Source organism: Natator depressus, chromosome 4 (assembly GCF_965152275.1).
Source record: "Natator depressus isolate rNatDep1 chromosome 4, rNatDep2.hap1, whole genome shotgun sequence".
Lineage (NCBI taxonomy): Eukaryota > Metazoa > Chordata > Testudines > Cheloniidae > Natator > Natator depressus.
The window spans coordinates 30,580,833-30,602,268 of NC_134237.1; the positions used below are offsets into that span (position 1 = coordinate 30,580,833).

Consider the following 21,436-nt stretch of genomic DNA (forward strand, 5'->3'; position numbering starts at 1 on the left):
GCCAAGCAAGAGTGTTGGCTATGGTATTCACAGTGGGGGATGCACATGCCAAGATAGGAAGAAGATGGAGGGAGGAGAGCACCGAAAAGCAAACTTCAAGCAAAATGTTATCTACAAAAAGACTTCAAATGGCTTAATCCTACTCACTTTCCTCCTGCAATGTGTTCAATTACAATAATGGGAGCAAAGTAAGATTTGGTCCTGAAACTCAATAAGCAATTCTTTAGCAAAACATCCCCCCTTCCATTATTTGAAGACAGTATTTTTCAGAATGATAGAATAAATTATATCTCACAAGATACTACATTACTAGCATTCTCCAGATTACCAGCAAAACAAATGCTTAGGATATGCATATAATAGTCATAGAGATATGTGGATCATTTACATATTATATAAATATAAAACACTGCTAACATTAATAAGGTGTTAAATGGGAGAACTCCAGCAAACAGTAAGGTTCTCCTGCCACTTGAAAACTGCCATATTGCACAGCCCATATATTATATGGTATGCATAGACACTATGTGCCAAATCCTGAGGTCCTCACTCTGCTGTGTCTGTGTTTTTACTTACTCCATACCCAGACTATTTGGAGTTTGCTTGAGTAAGAACTGCAGGATTTGGACCTGATCTATTGGGGCCAGATTGAAGCTAGCAGGTGCACAGGGGAGTGGTACAGTATAAGGAGCTTCTTTCCCCTGCGACTCCGGTGCAGGGCTGGCCCCAGCTGCAGACCTTGCACTAGCCCAAGTACTTCTGGCTAGCATGGTAAGCAGCATTAGCAACTCTAACAAGGGAGTGTGATGCTGGCTGGCCAAGTGCCAGCTCATGGCACAGTCCCAGGCCTCACTTGAAAACTGGCAAATACATAGCTGACATCAGTTTGGCTCACCGATGTGTTAGTATTGTTAAAATAGGTATTAGAATTATAAAAATGTGATTACTGTTTAGACTGTATTGAATGCTTATAAGTTTCTCCATGCATTAATCATCATTAATTATAACATCAGGGTCCCATATTGTAAGGTAATATTTGAGCATTGTATTATAAGCCTCTGTGATTGTGTATATCACCGGACAGGAGAGAGACGTTAACTAATGTAAAGTGCTGATCTCCAACAGAAGGTGTTATGTCCTGGCACAAAGGAAGGCCTCTCAACACCAGACAAACTACTGTGGAACATTTAAAGAGGACAAAAACTTTGTAGTCTGTTCCTCCCAATGAAGATGAGACATCCAGGTGAATGCCTCCCATCAGCTGAGTTTGCAGCTGAAAGGGCAAGGGGGGAAGAAAATAAAAACCCCTTACAAGAAGGAACTGTATCTTTATTATGCTTGGATTCTGGAGGACAAGGATTACTGGGCATAAGAAAAAGATCCCCAGTGCTTAGCCTGGGTTAGCCTTAAAAGACATCTAGAGTTTGTTTATTATAGAAGCTTCTATTATTTTTTGAAAGTTAAGATTGGAACTTATTTGTGTCTATATATGTTTATGTGCTTTAACCTTGTAAATTACTTTCTTGTTTCCTTTCCTATTTAATAAATTTTTAGACAGTTTACAGTAGGATTGGCTACAAGCGTTGTCTTTGGTGTAAGATCTAAATTGAGATTGATCTGGGGTAAGTGACTGGTCATTTGGGACTAGGAATAACCTGGACTTTACAAAAACTAGACGAGCCATTTACAACACACACTTTGCTTCTCTACAAAAGAAAAAGGACACTAAACTATCTAAACTACTACATGCCACAAGGGGCCACAACAGTGGTTCCCTTAACCCACCCAGCAATATTGTTAATCTATCCAGCTATACTCTTAGCCCAGCAGAAGAATCTGTCCTATCTCGGGGCCTCTCCTTCTGCCCCTCCACCCCCTCGAACACGATATTTTCGACGTCTCCAACTCAAGGAATATTTCCAACACACTTCTGAACAACATACTAACCCACAGAGACCTTCCTACCAAGACTACAAAAAGAAGGATTCTGGGTGGACTCCTCCTGAAGGTCGAAACAACAGGCTGGACTTCTACATAGAGTGCTTCCGCCGACGTGCACGGGCTGAAATTGTGGAAAAGCAGCGTCACTTGCCCCATAACCTCAGCCGTGCAGAACACAATGCCATCCACAGCCTCAGAAACAACTCTGACATCATAATCAAAAAGGCTGACAAAGGAGGTGCTGTCGTCGTCATGAATAGGTCGGAATATGAACAAGAGGCTGCTCGGCAACTCTCCAACACCACTTTCTACAAGCCATTACCCTCTGATCCCACTGAGAGTTACCAAAAGCAACTACAGTATTTGCTCAAGAAACTCCCTGAAAGAGCACAGGAACAAATCCACACAGACACACCCCTGGAACCCCGACCCGGGGTATTCTATCTGCTACCCAAGATCCATAAACCTGGAAATCCTGGACGCCCCATCATCTCAGGCATTGGCACCCTGTCAGCAGGATTGTCTGGCTATGTAGACTCCATCCTCAGGCCCTACACTACCAGCACTCCCAGCTATCTTCGAGACACCACTGACTTCCTGAGGAAACTACAGTCCATCGGTGATCTTCCTGAAAACACCATCCTAGCCACTATGGATGTAGAAGCCCTCTACACCAACATTCCACACAAAGATGGACTACAAGCCGTCAGGAACAGTATCCCCAATAATGTCACAGAAAGCCTGGTGGCTGAACTTTGTGACTTTGTCCTCACCCATAACTATTTCACATTTGGGGACAATGTATACCTTCAAATCAGCGGCACTGCTATAGGTACCCCGCATGGGCCCACAGTATGCCAACATTTTTATGGCTGACTTAGAACAACGCTTCGTAGCTCTCGTCCCCTTATACCCCTACTCTACTTGCGCGACATTGATGAAATCTTCATCATCTGGACCCATGAAAAAAAGCCCTTGAGGAATTCCACCATGATTTCAACAATTTCCATCCCACCATCAACCTAAGCCTGGACCAGTCCACACAAGAGATCCACTTCCTGGACACTACGGTGCTAATAAGCGATGGTCACATAAACACCACCCTACACCGGAAACCTACTGACCACTATGCCTACCTCCATGCCTCCAGCTTTCATCCAGACCACACCACACGATCCATTGTCTGCAGCCAAGCTCTACGGTACAACCGCATTTGCTCCAACCCCTCAGACAGAGACAAACACCTACAAGATCTCTATCAAGCGTTCTTACAACTACAATACCCACCTGCTGAAGTGAAGAAACAGATTGACAGAGCCAAAAGAGTACCCAGAAGTCACCTACTACAGGACAGGCCCAACAAAGAAAATAACAGAACGCCACTAGCCATCACCTTCAGCCCCCAACTAAAACCTCTCCAACTCATCATCAAGGATCTACAACCTATCCTGAAGGATGACCCATCACTCAAGGATCTTGGGAGACAGGCCAGTCCTTGCTTACAGACAGCCCCCCAACCTGAAGCAAATACTCACCAGCAACCACACAACAGAACCACTAACCCAGAAACCTATCCTTGCAACAAAGCCCGTTGCCAACTGTGTCGACATATCTATTCAGGAGACACCATCATAGAGCCTAATCACATCAGCCACACAATCGGAGGCTCGTTCACCTGCACATCTACCAATGTGATATATGCCATCATGTGCCAGCAATGCCCTTCTGCCATGTACATTGGCCAAACTGGACAGTCTCTACGTAAAAGAATAAATGGACACAAATCAGATGTCAAGAATTATAACATTCAAAAACCAGTCGGAGAACACTTCAATCTCTTTGGTCACTCGATTACAGACCTAAAAGTGGCAATTCTTCAATAAAAAAACTTCAAAAACAGACTCCAATGACAGACTGCTGAATTGGAATTAATTTGCAAATTGGAAACAATTAACTTAGGCTTGAATAAAGACTGGGAGTGGATGGGTCATTACACAAAGTAAAACTATTTCCCCACGTTTATTTCCCTCCCCCCCCCCCACGTTTTTCCTCAGACGTTCTTGTCAACTGCTGGAAATGGGTCACCTTGATTATCACTACAAAAGGTTTTTTCCTCTCCGCTCTCCTGCTGGTAATAGCTCACCTTACCTGATCACTCTCGTTATTCTATATGTATATAAATCTTCCCACTGTAATTTCCACTGAATGCATCCGATGAAGTGAGCTGTAGCTCACAAAAACTTATGCTCAAATAAATTTGTTAGTCTATAAGGTGCCAAAAGTCCTCCTTTTCTTTTTGCTGAATATTGCTGTGATCTCTGGTGTAAGGGACCATCTGTCAGAAAGGCAGCTCACCTGGGTGGCAAGACAGATCGGAGTACCCAACGGGACTGTCTGTAACTCCATATTAAGGCTCTCACGGTGCCTGAGGAATTCACACTTGATAATTGGTTGGTGCAATCTGAGTAAGGAACTCACAACCAATTTGGGGTTTGAGCCCTGTTCCCTAACAGTCTGCCCTGTGGTTAGTACTCAGACTCTTGAGCCACTGCAGGGCAACTTGATAGGGTGGGTGGACCATATCCCACACTCCTCACTGTGCAGGGGAGCATGCACCTGAGTAAGGAACTCACAACCAATTTGGGGTTTGTGCCCTGCTTCCTAACAGTCTCCCCTGAGATTGGTACTCATGCTCTTGAGCCACTGCAGGGCAGCTTGACACTGGAATAGTCATGACAGGAGTTATATACCACAGGTCAATTAAGGTTATCGATCTTAACCCCAGCAATACAAAAAGTTTTAAATTGATACTGAGTTCTAAAAGATGAAGAATAGACACGAGTGAACCAGTCATATGATGGTCTTATGAGAAAAGAACTTGAACAGTTACATTTGGAGAGTGCACTATCCTATAAACAGAAGGCCCCACTTCAGGAGCTGAGAACTTTGCTCATAAGTTTTGACCAGGCACCAGGGGAAGAAGAGGTGGTGGAGTCCTAGGACCCTCCTCCCCGAGATGCCACAGAGGAACTGGTCCAACTGACCTGAGAGCCCAGGAAGAACGCGAGCATCAGAGACTGATAGCAGAACTGCCAATGAGGGAGGCCAAGGCAGCAGAAGAGAGAGCCCACTAGAATCTGATGGAAGTTCAAGCAATGCTGCTCAAAATACTGGAGCAGTAAAAAGAGCTTCTCCATGTAGTGAGTACACCCCACCATGGGAGGGAATGGGAGAAAGTCCACCCAACTTACAAAGAAACTGACTGTACGGAAGAGTTCCTGTCCACCTTTGAGGGACTATGTGGGATGCACTATATCCCAGCAGAGAAACAGATGTCTTTCCTCTTAACTAGATTAACTGGGAAAGCCAGACAAGTTTTTAATGATATGAAGGAGGGTGATGCCATGGGGTATCTGAAATAGAAAGAAAATGTATTGAAAAGATTTAAGATTACCCCTGAGACCTATCAGTTGAAGTATAGAAACCTCAGAACGTTTGACAGTGTCAGTCATGAACTATATTAGGACTGAACCTTAGGAAGGTTGTGAAGAATTTATTTAAAATGCTAAAGGGCAATGGCTTAGATTGTAAGGGCTGGAGGGACACACAGCCCTCACTTTGGTCAAGGAAAGTTTGGTAAGGGAGGAAGACAGACTTCCCGATAAGAGTTTAAATATATTAGCTTTGGCTGAATATTCTGTACCTTTGGCCAAGGTTACCTCAAATTTGAGGATTTTAAAGGAGATATTATTGTGGGCATTCGGAATCTACTTCCCACTGATGTTGTAATAGGTAGTGATACCTTAGCCATGTCTAAGCAGGTTAATGTCAGAACTTGCAGCTAGAAAGAGTATAGCTGTACTTCACCTGGCTTGTCTATGGTGGGCTGCCAGTGGGAGGGAAATACTCACAGCTTATAAAGGACTGAGGGTAACAGTCTGTCCCCAGAAAAAGGGTTTGCAGATTCCATGGCTTTGCCAGAGTCTGCTCTTAACTTAAGTGAAACGCAAAAGGAATTTATTGAGGCTCAACATGTTGATCTTTCCCTGCACCAGGAGAGGAGTGCAGCTCAGAATAATACCCTGACTGGGGAAGGAAAGGGTAGATTTTTTCTAGAAGAAGGTTTGTTGTATAGGGAGGCTTCCATAAGGAAAAAGAGGCACCGTGGTGAAGTTTGCAAGCAGGCGTTTGTGTTTGATAAGTACAGGACAGTGTGGCTGCAGGTAGTTCTTGATTGCCCCTTTGCTGGACACTTAGGGGTGAAGAGAACCTGTGATAGGCTCCAACAGAATTTTTATTGGCCTCACGTGTGTGAGACAGTTAAAAAAAAAAAAAAAAAAAAAAAGTACTGTAAGAGTTGTGCCATATGTCAGAAGCATAAGAGATTAAATGGACTCTCCAGGAATGGAAAGAAATATATACTGGCTATGGTGGATTCTGCCACCAGGTACCCTGAAGTGAGAGCTCTATCTAATGTACAAGCGGAAACTGTGGCTACTGCCCTAATGACCAATTATAGCAGGGTAGGTTTTCCCAGGGAAATCTTGTCAAATTGTGTTGCAAATTCCATGCTTGTAGTTTTCAGAAAGTTACAGGAGTTGTGTGGAGTGAGGCATATAAAGGCCACGACAATCATCCAGAAACGAATGGGCTGGTAGAAAGATTCAGAAGGATATTGAAGTCTATGATGAGGATGTGTGGTACCCAGCAAGTGAATGACTGAGGTGTTTGCTCCTTTGTTTGTTGTTTGTGTACCCCAAGAGTCTACATGGTTCTCCCTCTTTGATCTCCTTTACAAGAGACACTCATGCTCTAGATTTAATTCAAGGCTCTGGCAGGGTAGTACAGAGGAGTTAGGAAAGCCTGTAGGGGAATATGACACTCGTTCTAAAGACAGTTTAATGGCTATGATGGACTTAGTGCATCAGAACCGTGAAAGGAGTCAGGTGTCTCAGAAAGCTTGGTATGACAGGCATGCTGGAGAAAGTCTTTTGATATAGGTGACTTGGTATTGATTCCAGTGAGGAAAAACAAGATGCAAGATTGCTGGGAGGGACCTTTTGAGGTAAAAGAGAGAGGGAATGAGGTCACTTCTGATGTAATGAAACCCCGTGGCAGGGGAGCTGTGCAAACGGTACATGTCAATAGTTTGAAGGGTTACCATGACAGAGAGATGGCGATGAATACAATTTGTTATACTTCTGAGGGAACATTTTCTTCGCCTTTAATGGATTTGGTCAAGGAGAGAAGGAAGAGACTACTCTGGAGAGCACTGAGATTTGAGAGGGTTTGAACCCAGCCAAAAGCAGGAGATATTGGCTCTCTTGAAATACCACAGGCAGGGGCATTCATTTTCCAACCTCCCAGATTTAATTTAAAAAATAATGCATTCTATTGTAATTACAGCACCCTGCCCTGCTCCTAGCAGAGCCTATGCTAACAGTGAAATGCAAAGACAAATTCAGGAGGAATTGTAGAGCATTGTAGACGTGGGAGTGATCACTAAATCAAAAAGCCCCTGGGTCTCCTATTGTGGTGGTACCTAAAAGGTATAAATCATGAGATTTTGTCTGGATTTTAGAAATGTACACACCATCACCCAACCTGATTCCTACCCCAAACCCTGGAGAGAGGACCAGTAAGGACATCCAAGTTTATTCTTCCCATCAGCTGAGTTTGCAACTCAAAGCACAAGTGGGGAAAGAAACAAAAACCCCTAACAAGAAGGAACCGTATCTTTATGCAAAAAGAAAAGGAGTGCTTGTGGCACCTTAGAGACTAACCAATTTATTTGAGCATGAGCTTTCGTGAGCTACAGCTCACTCCGATGAAGTGAGCTGTAGCTCACGAAAGCTCATGCTCAAATAAATTGGTTAGTCTCTAAGGTGCCACAAGTACTCCTTTTCTTTTTGCGAATACAGACTAACACGGCTGTTACTCTGAAACGTATCTTTATGCTGCTTGGACTGTGCATAAGCAAAAAGATCTCCAGTGCTTAGCCTGGGTTAGCTCTAAAGGACATCTAGAGATTGTTTATTACAGAAGCTTCTATTACTTTTTGAAACTTAAGATTCGAACTCATTTGTGTGTATATATGTTTACCTGCTTTAACCTTGTAAACAACTCTGTTTCCTTTTCCTTGTTAATAAATCTGTAGATAGTTTATTATAAGATTGGCTACAAGCATTTTCTTTGGTGTGAGATATAAAGTGCAACTGATCTGGGGTAAGTGACCAGTCTTTTAGGACTGGGGGTAACCTGAATATTGCTGTGATCTTTGGTGTACGGGTTCATCTGTCACAAGGGCAGGCTTACCTGGCAAGACAGATCGGAGTACCCAACTGGACTGTCTGTGACTCCATGTTAAGGCTGTTATAGTGCTTGAGGAGTTCACACTTGATAATTAGTTGGTGAAATCTGAGTAAGGAGCTCACAACCAATTTGGGGTTTGTGCCCTGTTCCCTGACAGTCTGCCCTGTGGTTAGTACTCACGCTCTTGAGCCACTGCAGGGCAGCTTGAGAGGGTGGGTGGACCATATCCCACACTCCTCACTGTGCAGGGGAGCACGCACCTTTAGAAGGTGGTACAGGCCACACCTGGGATGCAGTATGTTTGTAACTGCACAGCATTCCCAGCTCAGGGCTTTAGTTCTTCCATTTAGGCCTTAATATTTATATTTAATCAGTAAAACAGAAAATCCTCCGTATGAGACTTTGGCAGTGTTATAGAAGAAACCTTAATTTTTCAAACTTTTTGACTTCTGAGGGCTTGATTTCACAGCTTATTGTATTCACTTGTTTGCATTTAATTTCTGCTGTTTTGGCATAAGGAGAAGATCTAGAGGTATTTTGATTGACAGCCTTCATACTCTCAGCTGGCTTCACCAGAAAAGCTCAAAAATTACTTGAACAGGCTGGGAGTCTTTTATATTGTAAGAGCTGTGTGGTTCAAGATGGCTGAGGAACTACAAAGCTATTTGGCTCTCTAAGCTAATACTACATCCCTAAGTCAACCTTCCTTTAAAACACACCCTGAAATACCTATACAAATATTCTAAAACACATGTATGCAATTACTGAGTTTAAATAAGTATAGCGTTGACATTACTGAACTGGCTTTCAACACACTTGGCTTTATTTTTAAGTGTTTAGATCTACAAAACAAGCTAGGTCTGGAATTTCTAGTTATGCGACAACAATGTGTTGCATGAATCCATGGGAATGTGTGTTTATCTTTTCCCTCATCCACCCTCTACAGTGCTCACATAACTCAAAACTATCAGCTCCTATTTTGCAACTTAAGGAAAGATGTCAGAGTGAGAATAATATTATAGAAACAAATTTCAGTGCAACCTGATTAGCTAATTGATAGGAAAAATGGTTTTATAAAGAATTACAACTTTTGCACATGGTTAATTTTTAAAAAAAAACAGCTGTACATTCACATCTCAGCCTTTAACTAGGAAAAAGGTGATCTAGTAATTGCCTTTAGCAGATGTGTAGTCCAACATGATTGGGAATTCTTCCTTTTCCCCCTTCCTTTACTGATGAAGAAAATTAAATACAAACATTTGTATTTAATTTAAACACACAAATAAGAAAAGCCAAACTGAACGTTCCAGAAACAGTTACCTTGGCCACACGACATGTGTAATGCTTTCTATTACTGGTTAGACTATTACATATATAGTAGACTGTGATCTGAGCCAAATGCTACCTTCATTATGTCCCTACAACACAACGGAGTTGCACAAGTGCACCTGAAAACAGAATTTGGCCCAGTTGTGAAATGTGGCTAAGTTAATGTTACTGTTGGAACCATGATGTTGCATTTACTGAGAGCTGTTCAAATTTGCAACTAAGTGGGCTGTTTCAACTTTGGTACGCTATTGTGTTGTGCAGAAGGGCACCACAACAGCAGCAATGGCCTTCGGTAAATGCCTCTGGGGGACACAGAAGGGGGAGTGTGTTTAGAAATGACAACAGATCTCATAGTTCTTTTATAGATGCAGTAATTGTTCTGCCTACCACAGGCCTCAAACTGCCAGCTGGTGCATGGGAGTGGGAGGGGGGGGCATGGAGGGCTGACTATGTCCCCTTTGGGGTGTATGCTACTGCCTTTGGTTCATACACACTCACAACTTTGGACCAGATTCCACTCCAAAATGTAATTACTCCTGATTTACACCAAGATAAGTGAGAATCAAACCAGATCTCCAAATCTGCAAAGGTTTACAGACACATTATCAAAGGTATTATTTTAGTACTTCCTATAACCCTGCTTAGGTATAGAAGGCAGGCATAATTCTTATCCATACTTATTAACTAAATGCAACAGGTAACTCAGAATGGATGATAATCTGTAATGAGTATGTCTTAAAATAAATGATTCATGTCTTTTTGCTGACTTACGCTGTGTCTAAAGCAGAAATCAGTATAGAAAGTGAGTTGAATGTAACTATTACATCCCAACTATTCCATGACAACGATAAACTTAAAAAATGACCAACTACCTACAGTTAAAATACCTGTCAAATGTGTGTTTCCAAATGATCAAATACAGCAAATTCACTATAGAAAGGAGCTATCTGGTTTTAAAAATTTAGCACAGATTAGGGTGACCAGATAACAAGTGTGAAAAATCGGGACAGCGTTGGGGGTAATAGGCACCTGTATAAGACAAAGTCCCAAATATCGGGACTGTCCCTATAAAATCAGGACACCTGGGCACCCTAGCACAGATGGACAATTTTTACACTTTTATGACCGACTAAATACATTTTACAAAATGGCCTCTTTCACCATAGCAACATATTATTGTACTGATATGAATAAGACTGAAACATTATGATTCATCCCTTCTTGCTTAGAGCTAAGAGTTTATTTCTTAAGATAAGACTTAGAAATGTGCTCAAACTTTAAGTATTTGTGCAGACCACATTCAAATTCAGCTGCTTATTGTATTTTTTTTGTTTGTTTGCTTGTTCGTTTAAGATTTGGACAGAAGGGTAAAGCTATAAGGATTGAGAGGGTCATCTATACTGGAAAAGAAGGCAAAAGTTCTCAGGGATGTCCTATTGCTAAATGGGTAAGAGTGATGTCTACATGTCCTTAATAATCTACTTCAGTTTGATCATTCATGTAAGTAAAGGAGAATGACACATGTATTTATTTTGGTTGAAGTAGAATTAAAACAGCTAAGTAGCAACAATATCTCAGGCTGCCCAGTTGCCCACTCTGAGCCAGTTTTTGCCCTCACACCTGTGCAGTTCCTTCAGCTGAGTTGCAAGCGTGTGAGTGAAAGCAAAACTTGGCCTAGAGTTATGAAAAGGAAGATGCATTCTTTTAGATATAAGATCCAGAATGTTAGACATTCTTCTTACTGTTACATTTAGCGTAGAAATAATTAAGAGGTGCAACAGCACTAGTACAATGTTTTGAATATGCACACTGATCAGCAGAGGCCAGCAAGCTCTTTTGTCTGCTCTGGCAGACTCAGTACTGAGTACTTTGGGTCGCTTGGTAGGAGACAAGATGAGGACAAATTGATGCCTTTTTAATTATAGTCTTTTGGTATGGCAAACTGTACCCTCTTGTAGAAATACCCACAGTCATATGGGCACTGAGAGGCAGACCTGTCTTTCTACTTTGTTTGAACTTCACCTGCCACTGTGTGCATGCTGCCATAATGTTTATACATGAAAATTAATAATAGGGGCACATGAGGTCGCAAAACACGGAGGCTGACCTCAAGTTTGCAGTTTATCATCTGGGCACAGCAGGAATCAGGGGAGAGAAATGAGGGCAGGCTCCTCTGTGAAGCTTTTCTAGTCTCTTCCCCGAATCTGTGTGGCTCTTGCAGAAGAGAGACCTAAATTAATCACCATTGCTTTAGGGAGGATTTATTTGGGTACAAATATCTGCTGCCATCTCTGCAGAGGGAAACACCATGGGGAGTATCTAGCTTTTCCTGCCCTCTCTACTACAGCAATAGTCCTTTCTGCCATAATTCCATCCTGGACACATTTCTGTTTTCTCAGAGAATAAAGGAGATATTCTGCAAAGGTGTCATTGCACCTACCCCAGGTCTTCTGTGCTCTTCAGACAGTATCTATCTCATCTAGACCCGCCCTGTGTTTCAGGAAACAGAAGGGAATTATCCTGGCCCTTATCAGTGTATTACTCAATAGAGGCAAGAATCTGTGTGTCAGAAGCATCAAGGGGGAAAACGTATATTGGCAAATGTAACTTTTTACCATGACTGTTGAGGTTTCATGTTCTCTTGCTTCTCACTAAGAAATGCTTTTTGGGGGGGCGGGGGGGATGGTGTTGCCGTACATGCAGGTAGTTCGTAGAAGTAGTGACGAAGAAAAGCTGCTTTGCTTGGTGCGGGAACGAGCTGGCCATACCTGTGAAACTGCAGTGATAGTGATCCTTATCCTGGTATGGGAGGGGATTTCCCTGAGTCTGGCAGACAAGCTGTATTCTGAACTCACCGACACTCTAAGGAAGTATGGCACACTCACAAACCGACGGTGTGCTCTGAATGAAGAGTAAGTGAAACAAATCATATTCTCCTTTCCCTTGAGTATGCAATCAAGCTACAGTCAAAAACAAACACAAGCTCTACTTACGTCTTGGATCTAATTTTCCTCTCACTGGTTTTAAACTGGTGTCACTATTAACCTCACTGGAGTTACTCTTCATTTAGGCTGGTGTAAATGAGAACACGACAGGGGCTCATTACTTCAGTGGGAACTGTACTTGCCCTTGTCTGATTGAGAGCAGAATTTGACCCACAAAAGTTTATCTAGATCCAGTAGGACAAATTCTGTGTTGGATTTCACCCCCATGTAATACCAGCGAAGTCATGGCGGGGGGGGAGGATTTTAGTTCAGAAGCTGCAAGATGTGTACATATACCGCTTTTAAAATTAGACAATTCAAGTTACGTATTTAGGGCTCGAAGAAACTTCTCTCAAAAGCAAGCTACTTTTGAGATTTTGAAACCCTACTGTCCTTGTGGGGGAGACAAATTGAGCTTCATTAAAGTCAATGAAGACCTCTTTCGGCACTCACAATCACAAAAATCTCAATATAAAACAGACATTCAATATATGAGCTTTTCCATCTAGGCTCATGGGAGTGCACAAAGAGAATTAGCTGTATGATTTCTATATAGAATTAAGTTGTGTAGCTACAGTTTTTAATGACAGTTCATTTTAAATCTCCCATCACCCACAAAAAATTTGACAACTGAGCACAAATTCTCTCAAGGCTTCATCTAAACAGAGAAGCACTGGCTAACAAAACCTTGATAGTCTGTAAAAATATTTAATGATTGGTAACATCTTTGTTTGAGTCAACTATTTTACAGCTAGAAAATGATATATGCAGGTTTTGTGAAAGAGCAAGAAAGGGCACACTCCTTTTCCTCTTTCTCCCTTTCTCTGATGGCTATACACAGAAAGAAACTGCTTTCAGAACAAGGCTTACTTAATTACAAATATTCTGTTCTCTCTTTTTGGTAACATGGGCATGGCTTTGTTTCAGGAACTTAGTCCTATCCCAGTTTGCAAACAGCAGTGAGTTAACTCATTTTCCCTAGAAAGTCAAAAGACCATTTATTCAACAAAGCTTTATCTTACGGGGCTGAAACCTGGGCCAGGCTATTCAAGCACAGAAAGCCAAAAAGAAGCGGAAATCCTGCACTGATGGTGGGCAAATAAGGAGAAATGCCACACAAAAGAACTCTATCCCCATATACATGAACATGTACATGGTTTACATGTATTGCATGAATTTTAAGCATGCGGACTTTTACCCATGTACGGCTCTACATGCTGTTGATAGCCACATAAATGTTTCTCTTATTTCTTAGACGGACTTGTGCATGTCAAGGGCTGGACCCTGAGACTTGTGGTGCTTCTTTTTCCTTTGGTTGCTCCTGGAGCATGTACTACAATGGGTGCAAGTTTGCCAGAAGCAAGGTCCCAAGGAAGTTTAAGCTGCTGGGGGATGATCCAAAAGAGGTTGGTGTTAATTTTAAAGTGAAGTTTGCCTCATTCTATAAAATGTTTCTGTTGTTCTTGTGGAGCTGAGGTAAAGTAGACACAGGGCCAGAATCTCATTTGAAATCCACCCACATAGGGAAATTAAGTCAGTGTCAGTCAAAATGGATTTACCCCAGCCACTGAGCCAGCTTAATTGACTGCCAAAATGCTGGCAGCAGGTCAAAACCATGAGACATAAAATGATATATGCAGGTTTTGTGAAAGAGCAAGAAAGGGCACACCCAGAACAGTTATGGCTATATCAGGCCCACAGACAAGCGTTGCACTTGCAGTTTCCACAATGGCAGAATACAGGATGTACTCGGTTGAGGCATATAACTTTTTGCAGCTCCGAGCTGGACTAAATTGCATGGAGACAGTATGAGGGAGCTGTGAGATACAGTAGGAGTGACAGAATGAAAGGACTGGGAGGACTCATTCAGTGGATGCTGCTGCCTCGCCGACAGTGTAGGAAAGGTTTCCAGAGTGGCCTCTAAGATGCTGTAAGTACTGGACCCAGAACTGCATGCTGATCATATCAAAGCATGTCACGGAGCTCAGCAGCCGTGCCTGTAGCTGGGGAACAAGTTGACTTCGAAGTTCAAACTCCAGTGGGTTCTAGATACCCTCAGCTAACATGCCTGCTAATTGTTAACGGGCTGCCTTTCTGGGGAGGGTTCTACTCTCTGATTGGCTGGCTCACTTTTTTGGCAAATACAAGTGCAAATGTGTCCCTTACGATGGAGCTTGTCCACTGTGATGGATGGGCCACATAACATACTAAAAGCTTGGGGCATTTTATGCAAAACCCATAACATTTAGCATTTCAGACATGTCATCAGTGACTTATGTAATTAGAGAGCTGGTCAGATTTTTTTGGATTCTCAAAATTTTTATGAAAAAGGCAAGAATTTTGATAACATTTTTCATGGAATTTTTTAAAACTTTTTTTTAAACCATCTGTTCATGTGACATTTTTATGCCTAGATCTAGCAGGCATCACATGGCCTGTGGATTATGTTAGCACATTTGATATTCTATTAAAAATGTTAGCATCTCTGAGACAGTTGTAACCTTTGACCCTCTTTTTCCCTCTATTATAAAATACCTATGCTTGATGAGAGGGCAACAAAGAGAGCGTGATACGCATCACACGTGGGATCTACACAAAGACTCAAAGAAGAAGTGACATTTTATGAGTTGTAACTTGTAGGCTGGAAAGGAAAGCAACATAATGATTCCAGGTTTCGATAGCAACTAAAAAAAGGGACACAGTGAAAGGTTTTTGATAATGTCATACTGTGATTTTGGGTTCCTGTGAACCCAGAACTCAAATTGAAACTGGCAGGTCAAACTTTTTTAACCAAATTAGTGCATACCAAAACTGATGGATTTTTCATAGCTTTTCACATGCTTTCATGAACAAATTCCAGAAATGATTACATTTCTCTGTGTAAATCTGCTGCTCTTTTTAAACATTTGCAATGAGGCCTGTATTTTTAATTTAAGAAACAGATCTGAAATTAGGATTCTGGGCATGAGAAATTAGTGGAGCAACTTAAATTTATTAGAGCACTTCATGTTTTTAAGAGCCTGTCATTTTGAAAGATTGTATCTCTCTTAAAAACAAAAAGTAAGTGGTCATTTGTATCCCAAATTGCTCTACACTAGCCACACCCACAACTCTTGATTGCTCAAAAACTGTCATTTTTTCAGTCTGAAGTATTCCAATAATTTTAAGTTGCTACATGGAGAGAGAATTTCATTGTGTTGAAGTGTTATGATTTCAGTATGTAAAACTCTCAAATTAGATGGATTAAATTGATGCTGATTGGGCAGTCTGTTATTTTTTCTTTTCTTTTCTTTTCTTTTTTCCCCCTCAAGGTTTTTAAAGGGGAAATTTTTTTTCCAGAAAAAACTGTAATAACTAGTTATTTCGTGCTTGGGTTGAACCTTTACATAGTAGGTACATCTTTTCTTATAAATCAGATGAGCATTATATGATGCTTCCTCATAAGGATCATAGAAGCTCATTTCTGGACATACGTTGTGCTTTTAAAAACAGTAAAAGGGATCACTATAACTGAAATTTATAGGGGCTGTTTTCTCAGCAAGAATTACAAGGCATTTACAGTGCATATTAGGCATTTATATCAGTCATCTCTGTGGTATCATAGTGTCCGGTAGCTTCTAAAGATGGTAGATTGCATGTATAGTAATGTAGGTGGTTAGATGATATGTTAAAATGATTTCATCTGATAACAGGAAGAAAAGCTAGAGTCCAATTTGCAAAATCTATCGACTCTAATGGCACCTACCTACAAGAAACTTGCACCAGACGCATATAACAACCAGGTAGGTCAAAAGGAGTTGGCAAAGTCACTAAAATAATCTGATCTTTGCTTTACTTTGCCAGTGCATGTTCTTTGCTGTAAGTAATTGTTTACAGTTTGTGCCAATATTGCTCTTACTTAGACTAAATCCTGCTCACTCAATACATTATATAGCATTTAACACTCTAGCAAAAGCTTTGCTCCTGTGATTGATAAGGTCCTTAAGGTTTCCAGATTCAGCATTATTCACTGGCTAAGTTGACAGATGTTCGATTTCCCTGATTTACTCCAATCTAAACCTGTCTCAACATGTTTGGTTCCAGGGCAAATCCATTATTGGATTTTCCAATTTAGATCCCGCAGAAATTCTACAAGAACATCTCATGCACCTTCAGCCCCACAGAATCTGAACATGATCCCTGTCTTTGTATTGGCCTTGAACCAGAACCCTAACCTAACTCTAATCCAGATTTGAATCCAACCACGGTCTCTTGTTTCAGATTGCACGGGTTCACATCTCTCAAGCTTTGCTTTGATTTTCAGATTTGAATGAAATAAATATCTCAAATTTAAAAATAAAAATAATCACCAAACTAGCCAGGTTCTTCCTGGTGTGGAAGCCAAACCTCAAATTTCACATTTTAATGCCAATCCATACATTTACTCAAAATAGGGCCCATGTTCGCCTGAAAGGTTCGTGAATCTTCGCGACGTTTTTGAGAACTTCTAACTTTCTAATAAAATGTGAAACCAAGAATTGTGTGTGACTTTTGGTTTCAGTGTGAACATTTCACAAAATTAGTAATGAAAACACAATAGAAAATATTGTGCTGATTATCCGTTATCTATTTTTGAGCACCATCATACTTGTGTTATATCAAATATAGTGAAAGGCTGTCAATGTACCAAGAAATTACAATCTAATGGTCAAATTCTGCACTGACTTCTCCATTCAGCCCACTGAAAGTCAGTTTTCCAAGGAAATGCACTCTTCCTAGGTAGTTCAATATTTCTGAGCCTGTGTTTATAACTTAACAACATGCCAGACATTCAAACTATATACTGTATTTTATCATCTGAAGAAACTGGACAATGGCAGGAAAATGAAAAGTAATCTTGAAGGAGAAGTACTGTCAGCTAAATACACAAATATGATAATGGCAGAAGCATGGCGCTTGAACAATGGAAGGCAACGTGGAACTGAGTAGCAAGAAAAGAAAGAGGAGCTTGTATTCCCATTTTTATTACCGTAATTTCTTGGAATTGTTCACCTCTAAGAACTATATTCTGCCATTGCCAAGATATTAGGAGGCTAAGGTATTCAGTAGTAATTCCGTGTAATGGGCTGTCCAGATAAGTTTCAGTGATTACTTGACTTCTGTTTCCAGATTGAGTATGAACACAGAGCGCCAGAGTGCCGTCTTGGTTTAAAAGAAGGTCGTCCATTCTCAGGGGTCACTGCCTGCCTGGATTTTTGTGCTCATGCTCACAGAGACTTGCACAATATGCAGAATGGGAGTACATTGGTAAGTCAGTGCTGCATAAAGCTGCCTTGTTTCAGCACTGATTTCTCATATTTAATTCATTATCTATATTTCTATTAAGTTTGCACATAAAGCTAACTGCTAAAAGAAGAGTCGTTCATCAGTAGCTGGAGCTAAAATGTGCAATCCCGACAGGATTTTTTATTTAAATCAGACTTTAGAGAAAGATCTAAAATAGATTTGGCTGAAAAATTTCAGTGGAACAGTTTTCCAGTGGAAAATGTAGTTTGAAATTGAAACAGTTCGTGAAATCATGTTGATTTTGCCAAAATTCCATTTCGGAGAAAAAAGGGGGATGGGATTTACGATGATGCTAAAACTTCCCATTTTGACATTTTTGGAGTGAAATATTGTGATTTTTCCTTTCAAAATGACTTTTCACTTTGAGTTTTTAAAATTCTGTATTACATTATAAATTTCAACTTTATTTCATATTATAGTATAACCAAAGCATTTTGAGCTGGAAAGATTTTTTTCCCCTCAAATTTATTTTGCAGAAAATTCAAAATCTTCATGTTTAATTTCAAATCAGAATAAAAACAAATGTCAAAATCCTCTCAAACATAATTTCTGTTCTTTGGCCAGTACTAAATAAAACCCTTGCTCTTGTCCCACAAAACTCTGCTACTTTCCAAAACTCGACACTGAAAAAAATAACTGAGCAAGACTAGCTGGCTTCATCGAATAGGAGAGTTTATGACTTACTTCTATCTACTGCATGCTGTCAGTGAAAATATGCAAAAAAATCAAGACTAGCTTGCTGTAATTTGAAGTAAGTGCATCAGTGCCTGTAAGCAGGTGCTATTCCCACCATGGTCTGAGCAGAACATCCAAATATTTTACAAAGTCTAAACTTACACCCTTCCTGGGGCTTGACTTTCTTCAAAACAACATTAACAAAATATACACTTCTGCCTGAGTTTTCTCCCCAAGACTGGCTGGTTTTCCTGCAGATCTTTCTGTCTTGCAGTTTCTCATTCCTTTTGAGAGATATCCCCATCATCTCTTATATCCTGGATGGAGTTCACAAGATGTGCCTACTGCTATGTCTCTGCAGCAGTTCCTTGAATCTGTATCTGTCATTCAAACATCTAACGTGCGGTTGACTCAGTGAAGGAGCCTGCATCCAGTACAAGGCCCTAGAGTCTGCCATACTGTTACGCTGCCCTTGGAATTTTAGGGTGGTCTTTGAAAGTATATGTCATGTCACGGGATTTTTTTTATACTAAACAGCATTGCCAATATGTAGCTAACTATCGTGTCACACCCTAAGAAAAAATCTTGCTGGCTGTAGAGTTCCAGGGAGCCTAGCGTTTCAGTTCCCTGACCATGGAATCATTGGCCAAAGAATTCACTTAATTTTTGGGAACACGTGGCTATCCTGCTTACTTCCAGGCGGAATATGGAATGTGAGGAAAATAGGCATTTTATATAAAGTGTCCCTTAATATTGCCAAGGTCGGGGGCGGGAGAGAGAGAGTTGGATGCTGAATCTAGAAGCAAAAAAAAAAAAAGTTAAAGCTTACCAAAATTTTCTACACACACAAAAAAAGGGGGGCGGGGGGTTTGCATTCAGTTGATCCCCACATTGGATGCTCTATTTGGCATTACATCTGTTATGTCATGAGCCTTGCAATCTGATGTTACTGGCCAGCTACTTGCCATTATAGAGTTATCTGAGTTGACAGCGTAATGCAAATTTTTGATAGTTTTTCTACCATACCTTTCGGACAGGTGTGCACACTAACCAGAGAAGACAATCGTGAAACTGGCCAAATGCCAGAAGATGAGCAGCTGCATGTACTTCCATTATACAAAGTCTCTGATGTGGATGAGTTTGGAAGTACTGAAGGCCAGGAACAGAAAAAGAAGAATGGCAGCATCCAAGTCCTCAGCTCGTTTAGGCGCAAAGTAAGGATGCTGGCAGAGCCTGTTAAGACATGCAGGCAAAAGAAGTTAGAAGCCAAGAAGGCAGCAGCAGAAAAGCTTTCCTCATTGGAGAATAGCTCTAGCAAAACTGAAAAAGATAAGTCTGCCGCAGCACGCCATAAACAAGCCAGCTCGGAGGCTGCAGGTCATGCAAAACAGTTAGCAGGTAATGCAAGAATCTTCTATTAGTCAGTATACGTGTTAATAACAGTAATTAACCATAGAAGTGAAGGCAGTTTATAAAAAGTCTTGAGAAAACCAGGAGGTCCGGAAAGAGGGTTGAGAGGCAGACCATTTGAAGCCTCTAGTAAACATAAAAGGGGGATAAAAACCAGGGGTGATATCATTGTAGGGGTCTATTATAGATAGGCTTGGCAGAATTTGATTTTTATTTTTTTCTAATTTTGACTATTAATTTTTGTTTAAGATTTTTTTGTTTTAACAGTTTTTGGAAATTAATGGGGGTTAGGGTTAGGGTGTCCAGACGTCCTGATAAAATTGGGACTGTCCCGATTTTTAGTTCTTTGTCCCACGTCCTGACCGATGCACGGTTGGGACGCCATTTGTCCCGATATTGCGGCTTTGGCCGCTCCGGCCGTTTTTTTTTGTTGTTTTTGCTTCCCCCATGTGTCCCGATATTTTGTCCGTTTCATCTGATCACCCTAGTTAGGGTTGGGGCTGGGGTTTGGGCAGAACTGACAGAGGGCCTGGAGGGGGCTCTCAGCACAGACATCGGGGCTGCAGGGGGTTCTCTATATGACCAAGGGGCCCAAGACACTGGGGAGCAAGGCGTGGCAGAGGCTGCAGTCCTGACCTGGCAGAACAGAGACCCCCAGCCAGGACTGCAATGAGGTGGACAAGCCCCCAGCCACGGCGTACTGACGAACATTTCCTGCCCGAGGATGGCTCGAACACTCCTGGATGGTCGGTGAGTGAGCGAGCGAGCAAGGCCATGACTTCGGAGCTGCAGATGGCTCGCTGCGCTGCCACAGGGCTGGTGACATCCCATCCCTGCAGGCACAAGCAGGGGAGACTGCAGTCCCACTGTTACAGATCAATATTTTTTTCCATCCATTTCAATGTTTCAAGTGAAATCAATGTTTACCAACATAAATTGATTTATATTGAATCCTGCCAAGCCTAACTATAGGCCACCAAGTCAAGAGGAGGAGGTGGATGAGGCATTCCTAGAACAAATAAAGGAACTCTCCAAAACATAAGGCCTGGTAGTAATGGGGGACTTTTAACAACAGAAATCTGAGTAGTTAAAGTAACACAGCAAAACAGAAAATGAAATGTATTGGGATAACTTTTGGTTTCAGAAGTTGGAGGAACTAACCAAGGGCACAGCCATTTTAGACTTCATTCTGACTAACAGTGAGGAATTGGTTGTGAATCTGAAGGTTGAAGACAATCTGAGTGAAAATTAAATGATAGATTTTATGATTCTACGGAAACTTAAGAGCAGCAGAATAAGGACAATGGACACCAAAAAAGCTGAATTTAACAAACTCAGAGAACTGGGAAATAAGGGCCTATAGAAAGAAAATCTAAGGAAAAAAGCTGTTCAGGAGACCCGGCAGTTTCTCTGAGAGACAATATTAAAAGTGCAACAGCAAACTACCCTGATGCAAAGGA

At 41.3% G+C, this 21,436-nt stretch overlaps 1 protein-coding gene across 2 annotated transcripts in view; it reads left to right on the plus strand.

The window, feature by feature from the left end:
* TET2 (tet methylcytosine dioxygenase 2) overlaps nt 1-21,436 on the plus strand; it is an 86,651-nt gene that overhangs the window by 58,104 nt on the left and 7,111 nt on the right. For both annotated transcript variants that reach the window (XM_074950700.1, XM_074950701.1), the window contains exons 4-9: nt 10,936-11,029; nt 12,286-12,494; nt 13,822-13,972; nt 16,259-16,348; nt 17,715-17,852; nt 19,604-19,964. In XM_074950700.1, the coding sequence (XP_074806801.1) occupies nt 10,936-11,029; nt 12,286-12,494; nt 13,822-13,972; nt 16,259-16,348; nt 17,715-17,852; nt 19,604-19,964 (1,043 nt within the window). The remainder of the gene's footprint in view (nt 1-10,935; nt 11,030-12,285; nt 12,495-13,821; nt 13,973-16,258; nt 16,349-17,714; nt 17,853-19,603; nt 19,965-21,436) is intronic.